Consider the following 12,500-nt stretch of genomic DNA (forward strand, 5'->3'; position numbering starts at 1 on the left):
CCCCCCACACACACACACACACACACACACACACACACACACACACACACACACACACACACACACACACACACACACACACACACACTTTCCTCAGGTGTGTCAGGGTGGCTATGGAAACTCCATCTCTCTTACAATCTCTCTCTGACAAACTCTAGTTCTGTCCTACAGAGCATGGATGGATGGGTGGGGGGTCTGTGCTCCCTCCTCATGAGTCTACTGTGATGTCTTAATAGTCGGCGGGATAATGCACAACTGCACGCAAAAGGTGGATTAAAAACAAGTCACTTCTGTACGATAGCCATTCCCGTCCACTCTTTCCAAAAATGTCCCTGGCCTCTGCTCCACCTCCCCTCCTCCAGTCCACTCGCTCCGTCTCTAGCAGAGCGCTGAAAAACAGCTAGAAAAACACATTTGGTGGTCTCTCGGCTGGGTGTGGCGGCCCACAGGGCAGCAGCTGGTTCCTGTTCATTCTCTTGGGAAAAAGGGACCTCTCTCTCTTTCTCCGTCTGTCCGTATGTCACACGACACACCTCTCCCTGCTCCCATGGCAAACTGTTGTCCAATCCACTTTAGTCCAAACCTAAATGCCCTAGTAACTTTGCTCCAACTTTCAAAGTGACTCCAGTCTTGTTTTCAACTAGCTAACTTTAGTCTCACTGTTTCACTTTAGCCTAAGTGTCCAGCTGCCTAACTTTACAGACCACGTGTCCAACCAGCCAACTTTAGTCTACCTTTCAAGCTTACTTACTAACTTTATCTAAAGCAAATCACACATAGTATATAGAGTTGCAACCGACACAGAACATTATTAGACAATGTTGACATCCATAATACAGCCCTGCTTTATGATTGCATTATTTTTTGGGTCACGCTACAAATATGAACCCACATTTGCCCTCTGCGTGCGTTGGCTTGAGCCAACACTCATACGCACACTGGGTTAATACCGTACAACAAACTTGCAGCTCGTTCACTTTGTCATCCTCTCAAGTCAACTCGTGTGGCTTATCCACTCCATCCTCAGACCATCAAACGATCTAAACCCAGCCAGCAGAAATCCCCCGTTCCATCATATCCTCTATTGCTTATTTTTCCACCTTTCCCCTCGCTCTCCCCCCGCTCTCCCCCCGCTCTCTCCCCCTCTCTCCGCCGCTCCCTCTGGGTCACATTTCCGTTCCTGACACATTTCCTGTAGGTTATCGGCTCAGGCCTGATTCACACACTTCACTGGTGTGCTGGCATCAGACCAATGATGCAAACGACTGTGCCAGTAAAGGATATGTTGTAGCACGGTAGCTATCCAATTATTTATTATTATAGAATAAACAAACCACAAACCCCCCCCCCAACCCTCACGATAACCACGGAGCACAAAATAAATGTCATCCACATGATGGTGTGTGTGTGTGTGTGTGTGTGTGTGTGTGTGTGTGTGTGTGTGTGTGTGTGTGTGTGTGTGTGTGTGTGTGTGTGTTGCCAGTAGAGTCCTGCCCCATGTTTAATTACAACTGTGAGTCAAAGCCAAGCAACGTGTGGTCACAGGGAGCAATCAGGCCCCGTGGAACCTCACTGGCATACACAGACACACCCACACCCACACCCACACACACACACACACCGACCTCCATGCTAAAGACTTGACATTCAATAATATTTAACACTATTAGATTGCTGATATGCGTTTTATTTCTTATATCAAGGACATTATGTGGCACTTGGACAATTATGTGTAAATCATTGTCCAATGAGGATACAAATCTGAAATAAATAAACTCACACTGAGCTATTGAGATTAGGAGGGGATATGGGTCAATATATTGGGAATATTGAACATTAACTGAATTAATCACAACAAAATAATTGTGGGTTCCATGTGAAGCGAACCACATATATGAAATGTCTCTGGAACAAATCATTCACATCTCACAAGAGGCAGTGATAACAATAAGTGTGTGTTCTGTGTCATCGACCCAAGGCAAGCTCGTCACCAGTTAGAGACACACCTTCGAGCGGGAAGCCCAGTAATCAAACGGAGTCAATCCAGCACACGTACATGGAAAAGGGCCATAGGGAACACATGCTGTAACAGGCCGTGTCACCAAAAGGAAGTATGGCATTTACACCAGATCCCTGACCTAAAAGTGGCAGTACATGAACAAGTGTAAACGGACTGAAAGGATAAAATTACCTCACCTCGCTTTAAAATTAAAGTGTCAGCTTTCCCTTTTTCAGAGTTTCTGAAAAATACTTGGTTGTCCCCAGCTTACAAACGTTTGTGTTGCGTGTTTGTGTGCAAAATCTGGACTTCAGGCCTGATATAATCACACGTTATCACTCTACACCATATGCTGGGCAGGACAGATACTAGCTTTAAGATGCCAGAGCTCCGAGGCAGATGACCTGTTATTAAGCCTGCCAAAACCTTATGATGCCAGACGCAAACAGCAGGACCCTGCAGAAGTGGGCACGTATATGTGTGGATGCGAGACACACACACACAGACACACACTAGCCTGCAGCTCAACGCTAGGACGCGATGGTGCCGGGTGCACCCTGGGGGGGGGGGCGGGGGAGGGAGGGTTACGTTTGTTCTGAAAGCACAGTAGTAGCCCAGATTCAGAAATACCTGCTGCTGGCAGAGGTTCCTGCATTGACGACTAGACCGTAGTCTGGGCAGTGGCAACCCGATCACCTGTCTTCCGTCCATCCGTCTGTCTGTATTCAAGCTGGCCAGCTGCCTTGAGGGTGAGGGGGGGGGGGGGGGGGGGGGTTACGGAGGCCAGCGCCCCGGACTGGCAGGCGCCAGCAGACGGAGGCCATCTATAGAACCGTGCATGCCTAGAGGTTTCCCCATGTTGTGAGGCAAGAGAGTTTGCTTTAAGGGGCTTTATTTAGGAGTGCTTGATCATTCTGTACTGGAGGAGGACCCTAGCCGATGGTACCCCTGCATGTATTACTTATAGTACCCCACCTGCCAGACCGCAGGAGAGGGGAGGCGAAGGCACTTGCCAGGGCATGTTGATGTCTCATGGCTCGGCTATGAACACGCGTTTGCCTCCTCTATTTACGGTGGGACGTCTCTGTGTCATCGGAAAATAATGTTGAAAAACATCTTTGATGTTGAGGGAATTAAGCGAACGTGTTTAGGAGGTTGTAAAGTACGGTTTATGGCTTACATGAGGGAAATGGCAGCCAGAAATGGTTTGGCTTTTGGAGACTTTATATCAGACGACACACACACACACACACACACACACACACACACACACACACACACACACACACACACACACACACACACACACACACACACACACACACACACACACACACACACACACACACACACACCACCCCTCTCTCGTGGGCAGTATTTTAAACATAGTTGCATGGCACAGGCAGGCCAGCTATGGAATATCATGTTGCATTGTTTCTAAACAGCCTTGGTTGCTATGGTGCTGCACATTGTTGGGTTGCAAAAAAAAAAGGTAAAAATAAAAAAGCCCGGGCTGCATCTTATTTCTTTTATAGCTCAAAGGGTTGAATTTCCTTATTCAGATCTTAGGTCTAATTTAATCTATATCTATAGCATATATAGATATATTGTCCGTCACCGATAACACAAGAGCTAAATAGCTTCCAGCAGACGACCAACTGAATGCATTGGTTAATAGTGTGCCTTTAATAAACACACTGTTCCCATTTATACTGCTATTTATAATAGTTGCTTCTGTATCGTCACTGAAATATAGCATGCTCTTTTCCCCGTATTTAAAGGTTTGGGTTGAAATGTTTGCCTGGTGACTGTGGTTTATCTTTGTTCTGCTATATAGGGTTGCAATGTAAAAATGTATGGTAATTCGACCCAAACCAAAAAAGAACAACATTTTGGCTCCACAGCATATGCTTCAACTCGTGTCCGTACTTACACCATCACCCAAACCCAACAAGATAAGGGATTGACCTTCAAACATGAAAGGAGCTGAGGCTGCCCAAGTCGGCCTCGGACATCCCAGAATACCCAGGATTTAGAAACCAAGCTATGTATAGTAAATGTGTGCGTGGGCAAGCGAGGGACGGAAGGACAGAACGCCAGAGATGCTAACTATGTTAGGAAAGATGGGAGGTGTGATCCGTTCTGTGCATAGCTGGCGTGCATCACTTCAGGTTGAGCACTAAGATATAATTAGCCGAGCTATACCGAAGCAGGCATACATTCAAAGAATACATGCATAGGACTGGCAATGCATTCAGACACAGGTCACACACACACACACACAGGTCACACAGGTCACACACACACACACACACACACACACACACACACACACACACACACACACACACACACACACACACACACACACACACACACACACACACACACACACACACACACACACACACACACACACACGGGTGTGCATTGTCGGCTAATGAAAAAGCAAGCCCAATATTGTTTTTCCCAGCGGAGGCCCGACCCATCTGGTAATAATTGCAGCATGTAGCAACCGTAGCTGTGTTTGGATACAGCTCTGAGCTCCTCTGACATACATGAAGCCCAATGAAGCCAAGACACAAAATTGTGTATTATTAACACACACACGTGCATACACACACACATATCACATTTTTGAAATGTAATAATTCAGTAAGAAGTCATGTGTGTGTCATTGTGTGCGTGGTGTGTGTGTGTCATTGTATGCGTGTGTGTGTGTTTGTGTCATTGTATGCGCGTGTGTATCATTGTATGTGTGCATGTGTGTCATTGTAAGTGTGTGTGTCATTGTATGTGTGTGTGTCATTGTATGTGTGTGTCCTCGTATGTGTGAGTGCAAGTGTGTGTCATTGCATGTGTGAGTGAGTGAGAGAGTGAGAGAGAGTGTGCATGCATGTGTGCGGCAGTGTGCATGCATGTGTGCGGCAGTGTGCATGCAATGTGTGCATCAGTGTGCATGCAATGTGTGCGTCAGTGTGCATGCATTTGTGCGCCTGCTGTCACTGCGGCAGTGCTTGCATGGGCCAGGCTGAGCCGGAGAGGAGTGGAGGCCGGCTGGTTGGGCCAGAGCCGAGCCCCGGAGACGCGAGAGTGAGTCATAGAATGGTTGATAAACACCCCATGATGTCATCCCCTATGTTATCTCACAGCTCAACACACAACTCGGGGAGAAATGTGTGTGTGCGTGTTTGCTTTGAGTGGGTGTTTGCTTAGAAAAAAGGCCTTAGGTAATCCAACAAATGCTTTAAAAAGTAAACTCTGGCTTATAAATACCATAACCACAAAGGCAGTAATGGCAATCCTTTGCTTGCTTATCATTTGTGGCCCTAAGAACCAACCAAACAGACACACACAAACAAACCTAAAACAACACTTCTACTAATATTATGTGTGATGACGTAATCCCCCATGGCCGTCATACTTGTACTAGACCGCCCGGTTTGAGCTGGTTCACTGGTTTTGTCAGTGGCCTGTGTCTTATTGGATGGGCTGATCTGACCCCGAGTATTGCCTGCCTCTGTGGTTCTCCGGCTGGCTGCAAATTCAAACATGCAGGCAGGGAGGTAGAGCACCAGAGAGCCACAGCATCCTGTGCAGACACTAATTTCCTTCCAGGCCCCAACCATGTCTTTGTGTGTATGTGTGCGTCTGTCCGTCCACATTGTGAGCTTGAGTGTGTGTCCGTCAGTGTTAGCGTGCTTGTGTGAGATGAAAATGTTAAATTGTTTTTTTTGCCCCTACCATCTCCAGCTTGACTCCTCCAAATTGTCTGGCTGGCACACACATACACAAATTTCAGAGAGGTTAATCCAAGTTCAAAGACTACACCGTTATCTATACATTACCCATTTCGACTAGGAATTAAGTTCTTCCTTTATATTCTTTCTGTCATCGCCTGTTCTCTTTCCAGTAGTTAGAGAGATGGAAAATTGTACTACAATATCCATGTATCAAAGTGTTAAGCTAATTTAAACACCCAATATTGAGAAAAAAGGCAGCCCTCAACATCACAAAGCTGGTTCTGAACAAGGTTTACAAGAGAAGAACATGCACTTGCATAGAGTATAGACAGTGTATTTAAAAAAAAGGATTTCAAGTTGATTGCTCATGTCAAAAAGCAGTAAAACACCATGATTAGTCACTGCACATCATGCGAGTTTAAAACCTCCTGGCAGCTATGACGTAATGCACTTTCATTTATTTGCTACCACAGACATTAAATCAAATCTAATCAAAGACAAAGAAAACACATAAAGTAGCTAAACATTGTATGCATTTATTTATGGAGCCTATTCTCAGATACATGTGGTAAAGTTTCTGGCCCTGTTAACCCACGCCTGCCATCCGAGTTTCCCCTAAGTCACTACAAGCTGACCTCACAAAGAAGCCATTCATACGGACGGCTCCACACACACACACACACACACACACACACACACACACACACACACACACACACACACACACACACACACACACACACACACACACACACACACACACACACACACACAGAGACAGAGACAGAGACAGAGAGAGAGAGAGAGAGAGAGAGGTTAGTCTAAACTTTTACCAAACGTGAACTCAACCAAAGCCCCATCACAGCCACATAAAAACTACTTCTCCGGTTTCATGCTGGCTCAAAATAGGCCCAAAGTACATATTACAGCAATGGAGTGATGTAGATTATAGTTCGACACGGTTACTTGAATATTTTAAATATCGTCCCTGAAGTCATAGTAGTGGTACACGCATGCAAAATCCTGTGCACATGCACTACACAATACATTGAGGACAGGATTCTGGGCTGAGGAAAGAAATAAGCGCATGTAAAAACGTTGTTTGACTGATTCTGATGACATAGGGAGGTATCAGCAAAACGCATGACATAAAATATTGCCCATAGCAAGATAGGGCCGGTGGAGCAGCAGGAGTACTCAATGTTCTTCCATGGTCTTATGTCAAAGGTGTAAAACAAACTCACAAATCTTGTCGCTGGATTGCCTCGAGGCAGTGCGAACACCGTGTTCACTTCTTCTCTATTCAATAAAACCAATTGGCTGACCTTTTCAACCTCTCCTTTTATTTTTTTTAAACACAAGTCAACTTGATCTTCATATTTGTACAGCATGAGACCATCCAGTCCAAAAGCACACATACACTTGAGTTCTATTTCAAGTGGGTCCCCGCAGATATAAGTAATAACATGTTTTCCTAATGAAGACTAGATCTTTTCCCCGATCCTGGAAGCAGAAGAAGGGAAAGAAAGCCCTCTCTTTAAAAGAGAGGGCCCTCCCACACGCTGAAAGCCAGGCCCTGAAACCTACAAACAGACTAGCCAGGCCTTGAAACCTACAGGCAGACCAGCCAGGTCCTGATACCTACAAACAGACTAGCCAGGTCCTGATACCTACAGGCAGACTAGCCAGGCCTTGAAACCTACAGGCAGACTAGCCAGGTCCTGATACCTACAGGCAGACTAGCCAGGTCCTGAAACCTAAAGGCAGACTAGCCAGGTCCTGATACCTACAGGCAGACTAGCCAGGTCCTGATACCTACAGGCAGACTAGCCAGGTCCTGATACCTACAGGCAGACTAGCCAGGTCCTGATACCTACAAACAGACTAGCAAGGCCCTGAAACCTAAAGGCAGACTAGCCAGGTCCTGATACCTACAAACAGACTAGCCTGGCCCTTCGACTTAATGGAGGGTTAGCCTAGCAAAGAGGCCTATATATATATATTGCAGAAATAGAAAGACAGAGAGAGAGAGAAAAAGAGAAAGAGGGACAACAAAGAGATACAATATGTCTCCCTTTTCATTCCTTCTCTCCCTCACCTCTTTCTGTATGACTCTCTCCTCGTCAGTCTGTGTGTTATGAGGAGGAGTTGAAGGAAGAGAGTATGTGGGGTTTTCCCACAGCTCAACGGGACCAGACAAGACCCGACCAACAACCAGCCCCCGGCCCCACACATCTCCCCTCCCACACAGGCACCCGCCCCATCGGACAAAAACACTAAACAAAACACATACACACACATACACACACCCACCCCCCCCACACACACACACGTAACCACAAGAAATGCTTGTCTCCCTCTCGTCCGAAGGGAGTCTTGAGGGAAACCACCACCCTCACTCACTCCCACAGCAATGGCTCAGGATGTTTGCAATAAATATGTGCCACTGATTCAACAACTCGCGGTTGCCGTGGCGACGGAGACAATAAGGGAAAGTTGGACGGCCAGAAAAGTTCGGTGCCATAGAGACCTGCGTATTTCTCTTCTCAGACGTCACGAGTGCGGGAGAAACAGGGACACAAGGGGATAGATAGATACAAAGATTGCTAGATACATAGATGGAGAAATCACAATGTGTCCAGTTATTTCTCAGTGTGAATGTGGGGTTGGCTTTGAGTGGCCAACCAATAATTGGAGGTCAATGGCTCCAACCTCTGAACTACGCAACTGAAGCATTCCAGTGAAGGGTTTACCATGACCTACTTAACACCTGTGTGTGTGTGTGTGTGTGTGTGTGTGTGTGTGTGTGTGTGTGTGTGTGTGTGTGTGTGTGTGTGTGTGTGTGTGTGTGTGTGTGTGTGTGTGTGTGTGTGTGTGTGTGTGTGTGTGTGTGTGTGTGTGTACCTCTGCGGCCTGGGTCTCCTGGTGCAGCAGGGTCAGTCCCGTGAGGTCTTCAAGGAAGGAGTGGGAGGAGTTGAACACTTTCGACAGGAAGTGAAAGCCGTCCCTCTCGTACTGGTCCAGCACCTATACAAACAGCAGACAGGCCAAGGGTTCTTATTATGAGCGGCGACTACCGGGGACGAGGAGAAACAACAGTAGATGTAAACAAGTGAACCCTCCCCTCCTCATATCCCCCTCAACCTTCAACTCAGATGATAAAACATGCCTGTAGTGACATGTGTGAATTCTATGTAGTGTATATTTTACAAGCTGTTGTGAAACTCATTCCGTGACGACTGGAAACAGATTGACACATCCAACGTGTCAATTAGACAACAGCGTCACAAACGCTCTTCATGGTTGAGCGCCTTAGAAAGGTGATTTCATTTTTTCATTTGAATAGATTTCGCAATCTACAAGCCTGAGCTCATCCCAGATTCAGATTATCACATGTTTACCATGTGTGGGCAAACATTGCAGTGAGCATGGGCCATTATTTGAAGAAACATAAGCTTTTGTGTAGACATCATGATCCCATTTTAATGATGGTGTAAACCATCTAAAAGGGTACACATTGTGTCTTCAACCAAACAATAGTTATTGTATTCAAAAGGGGTTGAAATGCAACTTTTGTCATGAAGATGGATACAAATTCTCCAATTGTGATTGAAACAACAAACCTGCACTTCCTTTATCTCCCCTTTCTTGACTTCCTCGGCTCAAATGTGCCCCTTTCGTATCTGAATGTACTAGCCCATAGAGCCCTGTAGTAGTATAGTGCTGCCCCAATGTAGTTTTTGGGATCAATAGATCTAATATGAATTTGTTATACCTTGTACCTCTACTCTGATGCCCAAATTCTATTGAAGACAGTCTATTGACTGTCTTATATTTTCTAATCTCACTCTAGTCACTGAAGATGCACTCATAATCAATGTAAAAACCTGGATTATGAGCATGAACTTGCAACTTGAATGAAATGCATTTTGGTCTTTTGGAAGCCTAACCCCTACGCCCCCATTCATCCCCGCACCACACACTATGATCTTCCAACACACAGCCCCACACACACATATGCTCTGCCTTACAAGCCAGGCCAAGCCTTTCATGCCCGCCCACAGACTCGACCCTACTCTGCAGGTGTAGGATTACCTCTACCTCAGACATCAATAGGCCTGTGTGTTTTACTGTCTTGTACGCTGTGTGTGTGTGTGTGTGTGTGTGTGTGTGTGTGTGTGTGTGTGTGTGTGTGTGTGTGTGTGTGTGTGTGATCTCCGAGTGCCCCCTGCCTCACAACTAATTCTGTGTAGAAATGTGTGTGTCTGTGTAGAACCAATTGTGTGTGTGCGTGCTTCAATGTGTCTGTCGGCTGCCTAGTGCGATTGCATTTGTACCAACTGTGTGTGTGTGTGTGTGTGTGTGTGTGTGTGTGTGTGTGTGTGTGTGTGTGTGTGTGTGTGTGTGTGTGTGTGTGTGTGTGTGTGTGTGTGTGTGTGTTAGTGCCCATCTGTGTTCCCAGACCAGCCTGGCGTCTAGTCTTGAAACCAGACCCATCCCCAACACAATACACTCTGATATCTCCCTCTTTTTACCTTTCCAACGTTCATCTTCCCTCTCCCGGATGCTAAACTTCCATGTCTCAGATCCCTTCAACAGGACAAAGACGAGAACGGACTGTCCTGTCCTACCAACCCTGCTTCATGGACATGTGCCACCGTCTTTTGATGAAGCTCCAACTGATTCACTACAAGTCCTCTGAGGCCACTCAACAACACACAGAAAATCACAGGCACAATCACACCAAAAACATACTACAAAGTCTAAACACAAAGACCAACACACACACACAATGCAATTGTATTGTATCAATACTACACACAAACACACACACACCCACACCCACACACTAGCAACATGCCACACACAAATGCAACCAGTGGATCCAATGGTTTACTTCTGCCCAGATTGATGCGGCTCTCGCGGTGCCATAAACATGGAAGAGGCAGCTAAAGTGGCACACACCCCAGAAGGGAAAGATTGGAATCTGCTTTACAAGATTCCCTTTGTTTGGGGCTTCGCTCGTGATTCCAGACAGTTGACAGATAGAGCTAATTAAGCCAAGGGAACAATCATGTTTTAAGCTCTTAACATCTGGAACACATGACGTCGTTAAGAAGTTCACATACAGACACCCACACACACAGAGACAGAAGCTAGGACAGTGTGTTAGCCTTCCGGGCGGCTGATTGGACTAGGATGCTGGTGTCTTTTTGAAGCACAGTCTGTGGCTCCATCTTATTAAGCACCGACTGTATACAGTATAGCAGTGTATATTACTTAGGCCTGATTGGGCCTGTGCGTTTGTCTAATCATGCTAAAAGTCAATCAAACAGCCATTGTGTACTGTTCGTTCTGGGGAAGTGATGGAGTCTGATCTCTCTATTGATAGATTCTTTTTTTAACTTTGTGAAAAACAAAAAACCCACTGGGTCAAAGAATTTGAGACTTTTTACATTCTACTCATATTGGTAAACCATTGAATCTGACCAACCAATATAAAGTTCATATCAAATATTTTGACCATCTAAATGTGTTGTTGTGCTATCAAAAGAGATGCTCAATACAAGCTGGTATAGGTCTGTCAGAGGTAATCTTTAAAGACGAAGGACTGCTGGAACTGGATTATGGGAGCAATGTAATGAATTTAGTTAAAATATCATTATTTTTAACGAGAGCAGTTTTGTGCCCTCTAGTGGATGGAAATCAAATTATGCTGCTTTTCAATTACCAAATATAATAAAAAAAAACGATTTGTATTATACATGTTCAGCTTGATAACACTTTTGCTATAAATACGTATATAGTGTTGTGGCTTTTTTGGTAGTCGTTGTTAATGTAATCATAGAACATTGCCTGGCATGGTTTAAGACCAAGCCACGTCACAGGCTGAGATTTACTCCCTGGCCTTGTTGTTTTATTGGCTTTCAGAACCAGCAAGAGTTAAGAAATACACACATGTAGGAGCGCACACACAATAAAAGCCCCAGCTCGCTACAGGAACTACTCCAGCCCAGACAGGGGTTGAATTGTTTTGTTTCCATAGTGACCTGGCAGCACACAGCTGACTGGGGCAGGAACGAACACACATACGCACACACACACACACACACACACACACACACACACACACACACACACACACACACACACACACACACACACACACACACACACACACACACACACACACACACACACACACACAGACTTGGGGGGTGGGGGTGGCTAAGAGAAAGGGCGGAAGGAGGAGGAGAAGAGAAGGAGGGGTGGGCAGATGAAGTGCAGACAGGAGAGAGGAGAACAAAAAAAATAATAGATAGAGCCAGGAGGAAGTTGGACGCCGACCAGAGAGAATGTAGAAAGAAAAGGGTTTTAAAGCGGGACAAACTGTGGGATTTAGACCAATCTCCCATTCTGGAAATTGCGACATCTGGGCCTGCCTGTGTACTGAAGTGTGTTTACGAATTGGGATGCGCTGGAAGTGATGTCGCATGATTATGTTTATGCGTGGGCTTCCCTCAGTTCCTGTCAGCATGGGCCCTCAGAAGAAAGAAAAAGAGAGAAAGAGAGAAAGAAAGACTGCCTCCGCAGGAAAGAGATAGATCATGGACTTTATGACCTCCTCACAGACACAAAGAGGGCATTGAAGGAAGGGCCGTGCGTGTTTGTGTGTGCGTGAGTGTGGGGGAGAGGAGAAAGTGAAGCATTCTTACACTTTACACAACACCCTGTTTTGCGTATCTCTCCCCGCCCAC

The 12,500-nt window shown here is 45.8% G+C and overlaps 1 protein-coding gene and 1 long non-coding RNA gene across 2 annotated transcripts in view; both read right to left on the minus strand.

The window, feature by feature from the left end:
* atg7 (ATG7 autophagy related 7 homolog (S. cerevisiae)) overlaps nucleotides 1-12,500 on the minus strand; it is a 42,209-nt gene that overhangs the window by 9,220 nt on the left and 20,489 nt on the right. The window contains exon 18 of the mRNA XM_060069521.1: nucleotides 8,647-8,769. Within this exon, the coding sequence (XP_059925504.1) occupies nucleotides 8,647-8,769 (123 nt within the window). The remainder of the gene's footprint in view (nucleotides 1-8,646; nucleotides 8,770-12,500) is intronic.
* On the minus strand, nucleotides 5,869-8,639 carry LOC132470713 (uncharacterized). The gene is made up of 2 exons (XR_009528691.1): nucleotides 7,425-8,639; nucleotides 5,869-7,294 (listed from the first exon to the last, which is right to left on the minus strand). It is a non-coding gene; the product is annotated as an uncharacterized LOC132470713 (long non-coding RNA).

The sequence above is a fragment of the Gadus macrocephalus genome, chromosome 13, assembly GCF_031168955.1.
Source record: "Gadus macrocephalus chromosome 13, ASM3116895v1".
In the NCBI taxonomy this organism is placed as follows: Eukaryota; Metazoa; Chordata; class Actinopteri; order Gadiformes; family Gadidae; genus Gadus; species Gadus macrocephalus.